This window comes from Tenebrio molitor, chromosome 6 (genome assembly GCF_963966145.1).
Source record: "Tenebrio molitor chromosome 6, icTenMoli1.1, whole genome shotgun sequence".
Lineage (NCBI taxonomy): Eukaryota > Metazoa > Arthropoda > Insecta > Coleoptera > Tenebrionidae > Tenebrio > Tenebrio molitor.
The window spans coordinates 18,270,631-18,288,885 of record NC_091051.1 but is presented as its reverse complement, the minus strand read 5'-3'; the positions used below and the strand labels follow the sequence as shown (position 1 = coordinate 18,288,885).

Sequence of the window (18,255 nt, the reverse complement as noted above, 5' to 3'; positions counted from 1 at the left end):
AGATCTTAGGTTCTTGTCGGTAAACGGTTGGTTGGGGAAGGTGGAGCAAGCTCTGCTCGAAGCGGCTTGGGAAGCTCATCGTACAACCCCGAGGCGCTCTATCACTCTTTCTTGGTCGGTGAAATAGCCCGACTTTCATTACTAACCCGAGTATCTAGAAACGTCGCTGGTCTCAAGCCGATTCAGATTATTCTTCTGAGTCCCCTCGCGGCCGAGAGTTTGTTACCTCCAGCTCTAAGCTCCCGTCGGCGTACCTTGACCGCATAGTTCCAAATTAAACATTGTTTTGTCATTAATCGAATTGTAGAATATGAGTAATACCTGGGATACGGTTTTTGAAGAGGGTTTTTCATCCGTCCCTGTCTGTAATAACTGCCTTATAATTTGTTTACTTGTTTTGCAAGCTTTAACCTGTCATTTTGTCTGTTATGTACCCGTTTGCTGGTATTTTAAATATTGTTGCATTCATCTTGTCGTTTATCTTTGTGATGTACTCAACTAGTTAATTTCTTGTACTTCGTTAAACTTAATTTCTGTCCGTTGTATTCGTTACAATTTCTTGCCATCAAAGTTATTACAGGCATTTTTAATAAAAGGTATTTTGCGTCCCTCACATGTGTGTTTTATTTGCGGCACTCTTCCAACTGGAACCCTCACCGTTTGCATTCCGAACCTTTTTTCCGCCAAAAGAAAATCACAACGTAGGGCTCCTCCGATTCGATGACGATCACGACCACATTTGTTACCGTTTTGCGCAGGTTCAAATATTTGGCGGAAAAAGTGATGTATTCAAATCATTACAAGCATTATAAAATTTTATGCGCTGCCAAGCAATTTTGGCCGTTTTATTTACCTCATTAGAGTGCATAAAAGGGTAATTTATTGCTCTAAAGCATTGGCGTAATTTTTATGCTCTAAAGAAAATTCTATTACATGAAATTGCGTATTTCTTAATAAAGTAACAATTTAATTAAACGAAAAATTTACTTCTACTTTAGCATTGTTACAACTATTAATTACAATCGAAGGTAAATTGGTTTTTTCTGAAAATATTTGATTCTGTCGATTTTGAATGTTCAACTCCGCATTTGTCTGAAGAATGGAAACTCCTTTACTTTTCTTATCCTCCGGTTCTTCAGTGTAGTCATTTGAAAAAGCACTGGATGTTGATGGGACTACTGTTTTTTCATGTTGACGTTTCCCTTGAATTTTTTCGGATATCTTGAGCTTGTTTTGAATATTATCTTCTATATATCCTTCTGCGATTGTACCAGAACGCCAACCTCCGTGACGTTTTAAGTCTGTAATATCTCCACCAGAATCTGCAAGTAAAGTAGCGGAACTGCGACGCAAACAATGTCCGGTATAAGATTTGGGGTCGGAAAGGTTCAAATATGTTGCTACTTTTGATGGAATGTTTCCAAACGTATTTCTGCCTACGGGTTGCGTGGAACATTTCCCATTTTTGTAAAAAATGAAGAATCGATTATGTTTAGTATGTGGAGGCCGCAAAACAAAGTACTTGCGGAAAAGTCCTAAGAAATTTTGCTCATTTTGTATTATAGTAAACCGTCTTGATACTTTTGTTTTCGTTTCAGTTAGTCTTATCAGTATCGCAGAGCCCAAATCCTCAATTTCTTTTGTTGTTAAAAAGCACAACCCTTGCGATCTGCAAGCACCGGCAATTCCTACGATTACAGCAACCTAGAATAATTACAAATTAACTATTGAAATATAAAAGCAACAAAGTAATTTACCTTGATGATTAAATACGTATCATCTGGTGCTTCCGTAATAAATTTGTCAATTTCGCTTGAAAGGACTTTTGACTTTTTAGGTTTGTAAGTATCACACTGTCGCTTTAAATATGCTTGAAGTGATGTCTATTCCATTTCTTACTAGCAAGGTGCTTCTTAACATAGAGTAAAAACTCCACAAACTCGAAGACTTGTAGTTGTTGGATTTTTCAAAAAAGTAAGCGAGATAAACATCTTCAGTGTACTGTGTAGTCTTCTTACCATTTTCAGCTAAATTGAAAAATCTTTTGCACACAAAAGCAAATGTCTGCCACTTGTTTACAAAATTTCGTAGTTACGGTAGTTTGGAAAAATTATCAATCTTTGGCTACTTTGTTTAAATTAATACCAAGGAAATTTTTGTGTTGGTTTTTTCAGTTTTTGAGGGCAGCGCATAAAATTTTGTATGCATTACGAGCATAAATTGCATTTTGCTGCTCTTATCGTCTTAATGCCCTCGGCTAGCGCCTCTGGCATCAATATGACGATGCGAGCAGCAAAATGCAAAATTATGCTCTTAATGCATAAATAACTATTACGCAATAATAGCGAGTGCTATTTTGTGTTTTGTGCAGTCTCGAATGAATGCTTAATAATAAGTTGTGGTGCCTGGTTAAGTGCGAATGGTTTAACGTGCAGTAGTTGTCTTTATTCTTGTACATATAGAGTACGCATTGTAAAATATATATACAGGGAACCGTTAATATCTTAAATGTTTTAAATATGTCTCTACAGTCATCTCTGTAACCAAGTCCACCCAGAACACGAATACATCTCCTCTGCTGGTTAAAATCTTTACGTAAGTGTGTAGAATGACCCCATACGAGAATAGCATAAGTTATATTACTGTGAACTAGGGCATGGTAGGCAGTAACAAGTGTTTTATCGTTTACATCACTACGAAGTTGCCTTAATACAAACAGCTTTTTGGAAATCGTCTTCACCAAATGGTCTGCATGAGCTTCCCATGTCATTTTAGTGTCCAAATGGATTCCAAGAAGTTTAATAGATTTACTATTTTCACCAATTTCCCGAAGCGAAAATATTATTGATTGTGTCTTATCTTTATTAACAACCAGTTTGTTTGCAGTAAACCATGTGAAAATTTGTACCTGTGTGTGCTCGATTTCTATGTTAAGAGACATGAGACTACGACTGGAAATACATGTGGTTGTGTTGTCGGCAAATAGCGTAAATTTGTTCTTCGGTAGTGCCGATGGCAGGTCTTTAATGTAGATGAGAAAAAGCAGTGGGCCTAAGACAGAACCCTGGGGAACACCGCAATTAATAGATAAGTTATCCGACACCATTCCGTTCACTGCAACAAACTGTTGTCGGTTTTGGAGGTAGGACTGTAACAGATCAGTGCTGCTTTGATTGAAGCCATAGTATCCGAGCTTCGTTAGTAATATGTGATGAGTTACGCAGTCAAAAGCTTTAGATAAATCGAAACAGGTTGCATTGACATGTTCTTTGTTTTCGAGTGCTGAGAATACAAATTCGCTTAGGTCATTTACAGCTAGAGTTGTTGACAAATTGTTTCTGAACCCATATTGGCTTTTGGAAAACAGATTGTTATTGTCGAAAAATTTAGTGATTTGTTTCTTTAGTAAGTATTCAAAGACTTTTGAAAAAGTCGGTACAATGGAAATGGGTCTATAATTATTCATGTTGTCTTTATCCCCCTTTTTGAATAGGGGTATAACTTTGGAGATTTTCAACACGTTGGGAAAAACATTTTCCGCGATACATTTGTTAAAAATTTTTGTTAAAGGGATATAGATGACATTTACTAGGGTTTTAATTATCTTTGAGTTAATATGATAAACATCTTTTGCGTTAGCGCTACTGAGAGTTAATATTGCATCGCGTCATTATAAGAGATTTCTTTGAAATTAAAATCATCCTGAGGTCTTGCGATATTTAGATAGTTTTGAAAGTTGGTTTCAGGTTGTTGCACGGGAATTGTTTTAATAAGTTTTTCGGCAATACCTGTGAAATATAAATTGAAATCTGAAGCACAATTGTTATCACTGTTATCAGGATTTGGGTTAATTTTTTTTTATTTTTGTTTATAATTTCCCACATTGCTTTTGGCTTGTTCGCTGCTTTGTGTATGAACTGCTCGTTAAATGTTTTTTTAGCTTTAGTTAATTCTTTCCTATACAAATTTCTGAAATTTTGGTATGTTGTATTGTCAACGGTTTTGTTATTACGTAATGTATTTAGGAGCTGGAGAGTATCTCTCATTTTCCTCAGTTTCTCATTGAACCAATTATTTTTTTTAATATTTGTGCCATGTTTGGACTGTATTTTAATTAAGGGAAAGCATACATTTACATTGTGGGCAATCGTGCCCAGGAATGTTTCAAATAGATGTTCAGAATCTAGTTCGCAATTGTTGTATTTTCTATAATATTGTAAAGTGTGAATAAACCATGCTCAGTAATTGGGCGATGGAAAATTTCTTTTTCTATTGTAGCGTTCTGCGTTGTTGGTTGGAAGAAACTCATGCAAACAGCTGAATGGTCAGATAGTGCAGGGTTGAAAACTTCGATAGAGACTTTGTCTTCTCTAATGTTCGTGAAGATGTTATCTAAACAGGAAAGTTGTCTGGTAGGTAAGAAAACAGCTTGTTGAAGACCAAATGAAATAAAGGTGTTTACAAGAGTTACTGCTTGTTTTTCTGAAGTATTAAATTTGCAATTGAAGTCGCCCGTTATTATTATATAACTTTTGCCAACGATGCTCTGAAGGAGAAATTCTAGTTTTTCAATAAAGAGTCTGTAAATCGTATAAAGTCGGCATCCGTTGAATGCGATTCCTGCTATTTCACAATGCAACTCTTCACAATATTGTACCATATTTAGTGACTGCCAGAGCTTTAGAGAATTATGAATTAGTATTGCCACACCGCCATGTTTGTACTTGGATCTACAGAAACTTGAAGCTACAGTGTAGTTATCAATACTTAATACATCTATGTCATTTGGTGAAAGCCAGTGTTCATTAAGACAAAGAATTTCTATAGGATATGCTGATTGCAAGAATGATTCGAGTTCCAATATTTTGGAACCAACCGACTGTATGTTTATATGTAATATGTTAATGATTGAAGTTATGTTTTGGATTGGAACATTATAAACTTTAGTTTCATCGGTAGGACTTACATGTTGTTTTGGATATGGAGTTTCTTCTCTAAAAAAGAGCGCACATTGAATTCACGAAGACATACTGAATCTGGCCAAATATCAGGGTTGAAAACATCGTTAAATATTTTGGGGGGAACACTGATACTGAAGGCTGAATTATGGCCCTTTGTTGTGAGCTTCTTAATAATAATATCGTCGTGACAGTCGATGTTTTGGAGATAATCTTTCACGTCATTCTCGGAAACTTCTTTGCCTATGATTCGTCCGACGTATAACCATTTGCGGCGCAGTGCTCCTAGAATTGTTGATGATTTTGGAGCGGCTTTTCCGGTACCATAGAGAACTGTGGGTTTTTCGTTCTTGGTGTCTTGATTATTTCTGTTCGCGGCGTTTCGACGGCGCGACTTTACAGTCTTCCATTTGGGGTCATCGTGGTTGATATGTTGGACGTCATGAGTTGGAGAGATTGCATTGGGTGATTTGTCGCGTTCCAGTAAGGTATGTGTGTTGTCTTCATCCGCATCTTCATTACGCAACACAGGGCGCGTGTATTTGTGGTTTCGGGCGTTTTCAGGTTTACCAGAAACTTCTCGGGTTAATGTATCGGGTTTATCTTGTTTGAAAAACGAGGAGAAACTGGGAATTGTCGTTTTTTTTTGTTGTTTCAACCAAAGAAGTTATCGCGGCGTCCTCCGCTGATCTTGTACTAGACAAAGTCGTTTTTACTACGGACAATTCACTCTTCAATGACGCTATGGTTGCATTTTGAGTTTAAATCATAAGACTTTGCTTGATTAGTTGATCTTGGCAATTAAGAAGCGCTGATTTAATCGACATAAGGAGGGAACTTACGTTTGTTCCTACGATCCGGCAGTGATCGCAGAACCAAAGTAATCCGGAGCCCTCCTGCAGAATTTTTTGTTCGGACTTCTTGAGTCCGGAACACTTCGGGTGTACACTAATGTCACAGACAATAAGTTTTTTTTTTGCTTCACCAATTTTAAAAGCGCCAAACGATATCGCAAATCTGGTCCTTCGAGAAAACGCGATCACATTGTAAAACGGTCGTACCTAAATATCATAACCTATCATCATGTCGTATGACATTAATTTTCATTTTTTTTTTCATTTTTTTACACTTTGTTGACGTGGACATAATCCGCTAGGAATTTTTTTTTTAATTTGTGACTAACCAAATTTTGAAATGACATTGACGAGCAAAATTTATTGCTCGCGACAGTACTTAGGCAGGCAGGCAACGTTCACGTTATTTTGGCATAACGAGAGGCCATGATTAATTTTTTTAACGTTGGACACACTGTTTGATTTCTGTCACTAAAGTGCCTGACATGCGGACCTATTAAAATGAACATAACATGTTGCTGAATTTCCCGCGATGTCTGAGTATTCTTCTATTGCAAAGTAGTAAAACTGACAGAAATGCACTAGACATTGACGCTATTTATAACCTCAAACTTAAAAAAATATAACCTAATTCAACAGACAGCGTTACTAAAATTAAATGCAAAATTTCCATGGCCTCCCATTAGGCCAAAACAACGTGAATGCATTTTATGTAGTCGATATTTCAATTTTTAAATCGTGATTTTTTTTTCAATACCTTATGTATAGGTACAGTGCATTTTTTTAACTGTTGCCAAAGGTAATTGCATGGTAAAACTTATACCCCCTCTTAACTTTTGTTCAGATGAAAATATTCAAACCATTTTTGGAACAAAGTTGGAAGATTTTTTAAACTAAACTGTCGAAAAAGTTGTGAAAAAAATATTTTAGTAAAAGTATTTTCTTGCCACTATCATTTTTAGCAGGCTGAAATGTTAGTTAACTTTTGTTACCCTCATTTTAAAAAAAGTATTATTCAGTTGTGAAAGAATATGGATGAGCTCTGGGGGGGGTCCGGACCTCCTGGACCCCCTCCCCTTAACTACGCCACTGGCGGAAATGCCAATGCTGCTGTCCGAAGGTATGCTTATGTAATGAGTAATGACAAACGGAGGATATTTTAAGCATTTATTATTAATGTTTTCAATACAAATACAAATAAATAAAGTTACACAGAAATTAACGAATCTTATTAGGGTCAGTGCTCGATTTCAAATCACTTTAGAGGTTGATCGAGATGTGGTATCAGAAATGAAGCTGCACATATAATTTCAGTTCATTGCAGCAATAAAAGGGAACTTACTCAAGGTTGTGGTAAATCTAAATAATTATTTCGAATATAGTTATTGACTTTACCAATAAAAAATGCAGTCCTGGTAGTTTTTGATGATCTATTATACAAGGGAAATATTTAAAACCGAAACGTCATTGTGACAGTAGGTACTCGATAAAATCTGACATGAGGCATTGTTGTTTTTGATTGCTACGCAATTGACTTTCATTACAACATGTTAACTATTTATTTAATTATCACAACAATAAAATGGTGCAAAAGCTCCCAAACAGTGGGGCACTATTTAAAATTTTTATTTTTAAGAAAACCATTCATGTTAGGAAAAAATGGTATTAAGGTTTTCGACCACATTTTCCCTCACAAACTCACCCTGAAATTCTTGGGAGACCATTCCCTAACACCCTGTATACTTACCCTTAATTTTAAGTGGGGTAGTGGGTAGGGGTACCTACCTTATTGAAAACATTGGAAAAAATTAAACATTTTACTAAATCTTAACTGGTGGCTAATGGCCAGTCCAGATGGACCGCCGCCGCCGGTCTTTAATCCGATTACAGGTACTTGGAGGAATTCGTTTCCTGATAAGGATCAAAAAGGTAGAGCCCTGCAAAAATTTGACCGCGTGGAGGAACTCGTTTGCGACCGATATTTATAGCTATTTTCTAAAGGAATACCTCCGAGACAAACATCTTAACGCCAATATTGGTTTCCATTATTGGGATAATTTTAGTGCTGCCATATAATCTTATACCTTTGATGAACCAAGTGGGTAATTCAAAAATCCCACCAAGCGGCCATCTCATTTTTTTTTTCTACCAACATACGCAATGAAAATAAAACCCGCGAAATTCAAAAAATGGCCAAGAGCGCGTGATCGTACCTTGTTAATTCCCCTACGTTATGTATTTTTTTTAAATACAAATTCAACACTACCAGATTCGTTCCAACAGGGTTTGTGAACCACACAGAAGAGTGGAAATAAAACAACACAATAATTATAACCAGCTATTTATTCAATGTTATTATTTTTGTTAACGCCGGGATTAATGAATAACAAACGTCTCGGGAGAGGGCACCCAAGTCTCCCCAAATGTGAGAAGACTACTCATTCGGAACTCTAGGAAAATGGTGAGCTCTGGCCTTTCCCCTGGTTCCCCGAATGAGGCTCCGCTAAAAACCTCTCCTGAAAATACGAACAAATTCCAAGTGACCACGTGAACGGGACAATTATTGTAACTTGGGCAAACCTGATTTCATAAACAACACAATTCAAAATTCAGGAAGAACCGAAGGGTCATGTATACTCAATTTCATATAAATGTGCATCTAAGCAAGCCATGAAAATCTGATTTTCTGTTGGTATTAAAGCTAAAGCTAGTGACTTTGACTTTCAAAGTTGCTTGCTCTGCGCGAACCCGATTTGACTAATTTTTCAGTTTTTGTCCATTTTAACATTGCTGATTTCAAAAGCAATGTTACGTCTTTTTACTGATTAAATTAAAGTAATTGTTATTTGTTTTTGTCTTTGTATTTTTAGCAAATAAAGATTTATTGGACATGACCTTCATAAATGTGACTTTTGTAATGTAACTAAATTAAAGGTGCTTTTACAAATGCACAGCTCACTTGATGAACATTTATATGAAATCAATTATACATTACAAACATACAAACAAAGCAGTTACTTCGGACCGTTCGAGCGGGAGCGAGCACTAGACGAGAACTTTAGCATCCTTTTTCTCTTTTCCAAGTTAATTAAACAATGTGCGACAGGTACTATTCCGGCCACGGAATCTTGGCCAACATTTTTTAGACATTTCTAAAAAAATGATGTAAACCAAGCATTAGTGTCATTAATAAATGACAATTATTAAAAATCATTTTGAAGTTTTCACGGCCTCCTTGATTTATAAGAGACTCGTCTCTTATCCGGCCTGTCGCATTCGATAAATGTCTGTTTTTGAAAATTCCCCATAGACAACACAGTAAACCTATAGAACACAAACTCCCATAGTTTTTTGTGTCCCGACGCCATCTACTGGTTTGTGGTAGGTGCAAAATAAGACACAGCCAGCTGGATATCCTGGCTTTTTTATTTATTTTAATTTTCAAATAATTTATTTATGAAATTAAAAGACTACATTTATTTTTAAGTTTTTATTTTCAATTTTTTTCGATACATTTCCACTGCATTTTTATAAATTTTGGTTTGGTATTTCTTTTCCTCAATTGCCACAAACAGAGATTTATGGCTTCCTCACCTTCAAAATTTTGCTCTTTATTTTGACATCGAATTTTGCATGTAACGTTTTCGGTACATTGCAGCCCCTAGTTGCAGCCCGAATTTTGGATTAACATTCTGCCTTTTTATAATTTTAAATATGCTCAGCTTTTCTTTTTTCTTTTTGAAACTTCCACAAGAATTTATATCTTCATTACTACATAAAACAGGATTTACACAATTTACTTATAGCGTCTTCAGTAGAAATATCGTAGATCAGTAGATCGGATGAAAATTCTATAAAAAATAGTTTTCAGTTAAAATATAATTATCAATATTTTTTTACTATTACTGGAAGTAAGTCTGGACTGGAAAAGGAGGGAAGTTGTATCGAGGGTATCTACGGCCATATTCGTTCGTGCCGATGCCGAAGTCTTTGCTGGTAAAATGAAGTCCACACACAGTGTAGCTGTTATACCTACACTTTCATAGGCTCCAAAGTTGATAACTGCTTGTTACCCGTCTTTTAATCCATTCCATAAAACGCCCAGGATATTTAATTGGATTTGGAAATCTATGGCGAGTTCCACATGGTTTATAATTCCTTTGCAGGGTGCAAAGTCGCACAATAGTAAATTTATTACTGATGACTTGATATGTCAAAATATAATTTTTTAAATTTTGGCATAAGTTTCCGCGATTTTTATTTTTATAAGACGGCAGCGTCCCCTGACGGCTTGTGGTGGGTGCGTTTCCAAAAAAATGGGGAAAATGCATAGGAGTTTGCGTTCTATAGGTTTACTGTGTTGTCTATGAAATTCCCCGTATAGTATGTCCATCTAGCGACTTTAATGTGACCCATATATTAGTATATGCAACTAAAAATACGTATGAATAATGACATTTTGTATAATAAATTGTCAATTTGAAAAACTAAGTGCAGTCGAAACTTTAAAAAATGCCACAAACAAAGAAAAAATGTTGTATTAGTTCACGCCATAAAGTTAACATTTCTTATCATAATCTACCCAATGATATCACTTTAAATGCAGCATAGAAGATAGGACTAAGAGATCATACTGGTAATATCATGAGTGCCGCAGAATATGCAAGTAGTAAAATGTTACCAAGATTCCAAAATTTAAGGATCAATGTAAATATTTCAGTCACCTTGCAAGATAGTTCTCTGGAAAAACTAGAAAAATTGTCTTCCTTTACTTATTTGCCAAGAACCAATTTTCAAATTGAGACGGCGGCAACAGCTTTTTTATGTGGCTACTTAATTATGAAAATAACGGAGGCAGTCCATGGATGTGATTATTGTTTGTCACATTTACAAGATTCAAATTCGAAAAAGAAAATCCCTTTACTGGAATTAATTTATTACTAAGATAGAGGAAGGCTAAGTTACCCCAATGATCAATTTGTGGGTCTAGTATAGTTTGGGAATGAGAAATTGGAATTTTAACTTCTTCACTTGCAATGGGTTTTGGGAAGGTTAAACATTATAGATAATAATGAAGATTTACGGCTATGAGCAGTTCATTCCAGGAGGGACAAACAATCTGCATTTTGCCGATATTTGGCATCCCCTTTTAGTAACTAGCAGGTAGATAAACTTACACTATCGTAAATCTTCATTATTATAAATCTTTACAATCTACCCATTGCAAGTGAAGAAGCTAAAATTCCAATTTCTCGTTCGCAAACTATACAATTTACAATAATTTCAATAATAGTAGAAATTCTACCAAGCATTCCAAAGGAAAATATAAATTTTGTTTTGAAGAATATCTTGGCCTCAATCTTTCGGGAAATCCACTAATTCATTGTCCTGTTCATGGTAAAATGTGAGTGATACACTTATTTAAAAATTAGAACTTCCTGTCATTGTAAATTTTTGTAACTTGCACTCACAGACAAATAAAAAAAATATATAAAAAAGAAAATTGTTGAAATTAAATTTACCGTTCATAAAAAATCTTTTTGATTTGAGATTTTGAAAAGGTGTCAGATGTATGTGTGCAACTGTTGAAAAATGTTGAAAACACGTCTATAAAACAATAATTTCCTGCAAGGCAGGCAACCAGCACAACACATAAGCCCCGTATTGTGGCGCACCCTATAAAACAAAAATAATGCCTAGAACTACGAATGCGGCAGGCCGGATAAGAGACGAGTCTCTTATGAATCTAGAAGGCCGTGGAAGTTTTTCTTGTGACATCAAAAAAGCAGGGAAATTGCATTATCGAATCAAAAGTTGGGTTATATTCAATAAGGCCAGTTCACACCTATTTGTCAGTTAAATGTCATTTGTGGCCAAGATTCCGTGTCCGGAATAGTACGTTATAGAAGGAGCGAGTGACTTTGTGTGGTCCGGTGGTCTGTGGCACCTATCCTTACGACTTTAACATTTCCCGCCTACCCGTGATTTAGTGCTAAGGGAAAAGTCCTAACTGCTTTACGTTAAGTCAACAAATTGAGGTACTCTAAGTTCATCGGTTGAAGTGAACATGACTTTTCCAAAGCAAAGAAAAACAAAACGCGCTTGTCAGGCTACACAGACTCAGGGAAAATAGACCTGATCACATTTCCGGAAGTGTGCCATGGAGCTCGGGTATAACCCATATATCTAATACTCTATTACTATTACTATTAGATATATGGTATAACCCAGCATTCAACAAGTCCTGCCAAGCGTTAGGGTTTTTGGGTCTCCCTTGGGCCGCGAGGTCGTGTTCAACGCTTGGAGGTTAGAGGAAAACAAAACCCCTCAAACAGAGAGAGACCCTCGCGGTAAGGTCAAGAATTTACATCTACAGCAAACTGGAAAAAGCAAACAAAAAAAAACGCGACAAATATTTGTTGACAGAGCTATCTAAGAACACTTTCAATTTGGGATGGAAAAATGGTAACAACCAATAAAGGCTGTATGACACGATGCTAAATTTTGTAGAAAATTTGTTAGAAAATGAGAGAGGACCAATGAACGATCAGGATCTGACAAAGACAGACTATGATCCTGATCGTTCATTGGTCCTGATCGAGGGTCTCTCTCATTTTCTAACAAATTTTCTACAAAATTTAGCATCGTGTCAAACAAGCTTTACACATACATAAAAATAAAAAAAAAATAAACACCACAGTCCGGTCGACCCTAGCTTTGCCGGTTCATCGACAAGGGGGCGCCCTGAATAATATGGAGGGCGCCCCGGGACTAAGTGATAGTAGATCCCTAGCTAAGGAAAAACCCACGGAAACACCTGAAATATAAACACATTTGGTTGCTACCGGGATGGAAAGTGGAAACCTTGAGATTTTGATTAAAGTGTTGAGCGATAACTAGGTACTTATTACACCAAAAGCGTCACTCGGCTTAATTAAAAGGGGATCGAAAATGAAGGAGTGCGCTTATAAATTGTGAAAGCCACAGACCAACTCTAAAACTTGGTGTCCTTTTCTTCTAGGAAATTTAGTGAACTGTTAAACCTGATTTGACAAAAAAAAAAACATGGTCCGTACGATTTTATAAAATTTGCAAAGCTAGAACCAAGCTGCCTTACGCTCCTTCGCAAGCTTATAAATGTTTAAAGCGTAATACGTGGGATGGTCGAGATAATTGTGGATTTTTGTAAAACATGGTGGAAACATCTCAAACCCACGTGCAACCCATTTGTGTCTTATTATTTTTGAACTACATTTCGCGCGAAACAGAAATAATTTTAGTACCCCAAACACATACCGGGTGGGGCATCGTTCTAATTAAATAAAATTGTCGAAATTTTTCAGAGTTACCTGGCTATTGGTAAGGTACATTTCATAATTTTTTGATAATTTTTCACTTACAAACAAAGCCAAAAAAAATTAAAATGTAAATTTCAACCAAAAAGTCAAATTCTGATTTTTATACTAACCTACCCAGATTCACTTCCTATAATTATTTACGAAATCTACGGAAAAAAATACCAATTAGATTTTGAATTAAACCGTAGAGGGATATGGAGGGGGCACTCTTCAAAAAAGTGGATACGACCGCGCTTTCCTGTAGACCTAATAAAAGGTCTCCAGGATGAGCCGAGAAAAACCGAAGTTAACGCAGATATTTCATCTTTCCAGTGGCGTCCCTTTAACTTTTTTTCTGGGGACAATTTTGTAGGAATTGTAGGAAGACGACCGTAAATATTTAGTTCAAAATAAAAACAGATCAGAGTTATACAACTGAAAAATACAAAGACAATTCACCAACCGGTTCACGTGTAAAAAACCAAATCCCAGTAAAATGACGGAACACCGACGCCTATGAAGCATCTAATGCCCAACGACCCTCGTCACGAAATTTCAGGAAGTACTGGCGGTCATTTTAAAAGGCGTCATAAAAGGTCTCCGCACAGGTCTCGCGACGTGCCGCTTTCTTTACGTTGCCAGCATAGGCAGTGCTCCCTCCATATCCCTCTACGAATTAAACGCAGTTTTACATTTCAACTTTCAAAATCATTTTTATTTATGACCTGCTACTTGTGCTATCGTAAATTTAGGTGACAATGGAAACTGTCAATTTTATGGCAAAAAGGTTTAAAACGGTCGGCTATACCGTTGTTGGGTAATTATACCATTGTGCCGTAAATCACCCGTCTGGTTTACGTTTAAATAAAAAAGCGAATTATTTAGCTAACCAAGTCAAAATTTGTAATTGAGCCACCAGGGATGGGCTAGCAGATACAGATTCATTTAGTGTAAAAACTTTATAGGTAAATTAACAGTTAATTTCAGAAAACTAATAAAACTGTTACAGCCTTATTTATTAACAAAAATGTTTTTAAAAATTCTCAAATATACCTTATCAATAATTAGTCAGGTATATAAAATTTCGCCAATTTTATTTAATTAGAAGTCGCGATTTCTGGCGTGCGCGTATACGATGCCCCACCCGGTACTATGGCGGACAATAAATTTAGGCCGGCCTGTCATTGGTTTGACATCAAAATGTGAAGCTGGCATTATGTTCAACTAACCCCATTTTCGATTTTTGTCATTCTTGTCATCGTGACAGCGTAATCAAAATTAAAATTGGGAAAAGAAGCGTGCACCAGAGAGAAGTGCTACTACAAATCAGTTATGCTAGTGCGTCATGGTCTGTAAGTTACGAAAAAGGCAAAGGAAACGCCAAACAGCTTGAAAACCTTCAGTTTGGCAAACTGACACATCAGTCATAATGACAATAAATGGTCGCTTGCATTGACTTTTTTGAAATGTCAGAAATTTGCCGGCCTAAATTTATTGTCCGCCATAGTACCTATAATAATTTTAGTACCCCAAACACATACCTAGTTCAAAAACAGAAGCTGGACAGCAACATCTAGCACAGTTCAATAAAAAAAAGACTAAAATCGCACAATTCGAACACAGAAAAATACACAGCACTTCCACACTACTCTGCGGTCAAGACAAAAGTGTCCCCAAAAAAAAAACATGGCCGTTCATCCCCTGTCGACTTTCACCATATAAAGTCACTAGAAACTATAGTTTCTAGTGACTTTAATATATGACTTTCACCCCCGACCCTAGCGGTCGCTGACGGTACCGACATCCGTACTATCATGGCTTTTGTTGGTGGTTGGTTTGAATTCAAAAGCGGGTATCTCAATCTTAAGCGTTACTTGGGAATTTCAAAATGTTCTAGACCGGCCACACACTTTCCGGTCAAATTAAGTCCGGTTTATGGTTTAAGAATCCGGTTAATTTTTCAAACCCAAACTCCTTTGGAAAAGTAAAACTTACAAAGCTATCCATGGCTTGCTTGATCGCATCGACCACTCGCCAAGATAAAGAATGGAGTATAGGTTATGATTTTACGATCTTTTTACAATGGAGCATTTTCCATTGCGTCAAAACATGATTTTGACGACCTGTTTTTTTTTGTTCGCGACTAATAAAACACAACAAACTCAAAATGTCGAGGCGAGACGCCAGTAATTATGTTGATTAGCACTGCACTATTACTTGATAGTAATATCCGTAATAGTGTATGTACTCCGGCAAAATTGCCGTGCCACCGGGTGGTGGAGGGAAATCAACCTCACTTTCTTAGGATAAGATATTTTATTGTATTAAAAGCGGGTACAATAAAAATATATTGCATCATATCTATATGTAACCACTTCAATATTTATCTCAATCTCTCATTATGTAACATCAACAGCTTGGCCAAATTTGTTCTATGCTTATGTAAAGGAGTTCTTGTTTACTTTAGAGGGATTAATATAAAAAAAACACTGAGAAAACTAAAAAAGAAATTCTATTACTCTCACCATATATCGAGATATAACATTTCAAAACATAACAAAGCCTTAGTTACATAATTAAAGAAAAGAAACCCACAATGAACATTTAACATTTAGGCTTTGGTAATTCCCACAACACCACAGGCCAAACGAGCTCCAGCATTTCCTGTTGTTTTGCTCAATTCATGACCACCTTGTCCCAAATCATCAGGATCAGCATGCACAACCAATGTGCGTCCAATAATGCTGTGCTCTCCCTCCAAAGAGATCAGCTTGTCAGTAATGTGGACTTTAGCGACTCCATCTCCTCCTGCCTCAACATTCCCCAAATCTCCCACATGGCGAACGTCATGAGTCGGACCTCCGTGATCCTTTCCATGAGGATTGAAATGAGCCCCAGCCGAAATGCATCCATTAGTGTTATCGCCGAATTCGTGGATGTGGAATCCGTGCGAACCCTTCTTCAAACCTGTAACTTCGCCAGTTACCTGCACAGGGCTCTTGCCGTTTTCCTGGGTGAAGAAAATGGTGCCTTTCACTTCACCGTTGAGGACGCAAACAGCTTTTGTCGGCATTTTGTTCTAAAATGTTAAAGTGACTCTCAACTTTGAGGTTGTCAGTGACTAAGCACAACAGATACTGTTTATCAGACTTGTAAATTACGCTCAAGGACAGAATTAGGTATACGAATTATTGGTGGGGTAGAGGCCAAGGTTCGAGGTTTGATGGTACGATGGAAACCGGTAGCAATCAATAAAAGTTAGGTTAGGTTCTATTTTATGATTGATTACATTAACTTTCCCATGTACAATGGATACGCAAAACCGAATATAATGTTAAGAAGGCAATATCTTACCAAATGTTATGAAAATTGCAAGGAATGTTTCAACAAACTATACTGCCTCTGTACAACTTCGAAGGAATGGAAAAAACCGAAAAAACTGTCAAGGATATCAAGATGAACTTAAAAAACGTCAAAGACGCGCGTAGGGGGCGCTGTTACTTGTCAAGTTGTCACTTGTCACCTGTCAGTTTTGGTTCTGTCATCGGGGTTGAATTTTTTCCTAAATTTCTTAGAACCCTTATTTTCAAAGACAAGTCAGCATGTCTAAGTTGATAGCACAAGCCCCCGCTTTGGCTTCAAGTAAGTGTTTACCTTATTGTAATATATTTAACCCATTCTTGTGAATTACGTAACATAACCTAGTAATTATACAATCAGATCAATAATTGTTTAATTTAGGGCTAGTTGCGGAATCTCGTCCGAAACTTCAGACATTTATGAAATATGCAAAGGTGGAATTGACACCTCCCACCCTTGGTGACATTCCAGAAATACGAAGTGGTATCAGCCGATTAATTAATGGAGCCAGAACTGGACGCTGGAGGGAAGTCCCAGTCAGAGAAGCTTGGTTAAACACACTGGTTACTGTTGAAGTGTTGTGTTGGTTCTATGTAGGAGAATGTATTGGTAAACGTCATATCGTAGGATATGATGTGTAAATTTCAGTAAAACATCTCTGTAGTTGATATTCATATAAGTGTTCTAAATAATGTTTTCTCTTTTATTATTGATATACCTAATACAGTTTCACCTTGCCTAAAGAAGTAAAAGTTTTTAACAACTTAACTAGTGCCTTGGATATGTTGATCCACAATAAGGTCTAAATATCGTGCCAAATTTTTATTTTTTCCCATTTAAAGTACCAAGACTTTGTTCTCTTTAGATTGTAATCTGATTCATGTTATTTCATTACAAGCAAGCAAAACAAATTCTTAGCTCCTCAAAATAGCTAGCACCAGCAAATGATGACCAAGTATGTAGGTCTGTAAGAGCTAACAGCAGCAAACATGTTACAGGAGACCGCCTTGGTTAGTGTTCAGAATATGTACTTGACAGGCTTAAATTATAAATAAGGCAGGATCTCCAAAGTTAAATCAAGTTGTCAAGACAAGGATACACAATAATATGACAAATATTTTATTAAATATACATGTCCATGAATAACAAGAATTACAACTTTAGCTTAGTCCTGCGCCAGTGACGCCTTTTAGCGTTGTATCTGAAACAAAAAATACATAATGTATATAAATACAACACAAGGTTTATTGAAGCTTAGCAATAAAATATATCAGACATAACCTCAAACTTAATGACAATATAGGTAGTACGCTCAAATTAATACATTATCAAAACAAAACATGACAAATTATTACTCTTCTTCTTACCTAATTGTGTTTCCTGTTCTCATCCGAACCCATTGTGGGATAGGCCTGTTTTGTTTAAGTTTTTTGGCAAGCTTCCGCTTGATTATGAATGTTTTGTGAGCCGACTGTAAAAATATGAAGAACACGTTAATATTTACGCTTTTCATTAGCTTTGTTTAAAAGATTAGGTAAAATATTGGGCAGATGATTGAGATTTTTTCAAAATAACTTACCATTGCTCCTATTCGATCGACCACTTGACAGAAAAGAAACAACGCTATGGTTGATTTTGGTGCAGTTATGTTGGTATTTGTGAGGAACCAACTAAAATCGTAATACCAACCACACCAATTTAAAAATTTGAATACTAAATGAAATAATAATGAAATAATAATGAAAA

At 36.3% G+C, this 18,255-nt stretch overlaps 3 protein-coding genes and 1 long non-coding RNA gene across 4 annotated transcripts; 1 reads left to right on the top strand and 3 right to left on the bottom strand.

Annotated features, from left to right (window-relative positions):
- Positions 1–965: 965 nt before the first annotated feature.
- Positions 966–2,331, bottom strand: LOC138133817 (uncharacterized). The gene is made up of 2 exons (XR_011160532.1): positions 1,758–2,331; positions 966–1,704 (listed from the first exon to the last, which is right to left on the bottom strand). It is a non-coding gene; the product is annotated as an uncharacterized lncRNA (long non-coding RNA).
- Positions 2,332–15,643: 13,312 nt separating this feature from the next.
- Sod1 (Superoxide dismutase 1) lies at positions 15,644–16,644 on the bottom strand. The gene is made up of 2 exons (XM_069052314.1): positions 16,504–16,644; positions 15,644–16,228 (listed from the first exon to the last, which is right to left on the bottom strand). Exon 2 carries the CDS (start codon positions 16,220–16,222, stop codon positions 15,761–15,763), a length of 462 nt encoding a protein of 153 aa, XP_068908415.1. The 5' UTR covers positions 16,223–16,228; positions 16,504–16,644; the 3' UTR covers positions 15,644–15,760.
- Positions 16,645–16,650: 6 nt separating this feature from the next.
- On the top strand, positions 16,651–17,201 carry ATPsynG (ATP synthase, subunit G). Its single transcript, XM_069052315.1, has 2 exons — positions 16,651–16,791; positions 16,891–17,201. Exons 1-2 carry the CDS (start codon positions 16,752–16,754, stop codon positions 17,148–17,150), a joined length of 300 nt encoding a protein of 99 aa, XP_068908416.1. The 5' UTR covers positions 16,651–16,751; the 3' UTR covers positions 17,151–17,201.
- A 414-nt stretch (positions 17,202–17,615) lies between these two features.
- RpL39 (ribosomal protein L39) lies at positions 17,616–18,237 on the bottom strand. The gene is made up of 3 exons (XM_069052316.1): positions 18,089–18,237; positions 17,877–17,980; positions 17,616–17,710 (listed from the first exon to the last, which is right to left on the bottom strand). The coding sequence occupies exons 1-3, from the start codon at positions 18,089–18,091 to the stop codon at positions 17,662–17,664; spliced, it is 156 nt and encodes a 51-aa protein (XP_068908417.1). The 5' UTR covers positions 18,092–18,237; the 3' UTR covers positions 17,616–17,661.
- Positions 18,238–18,255: the final 18 nt, after the last annotated feature.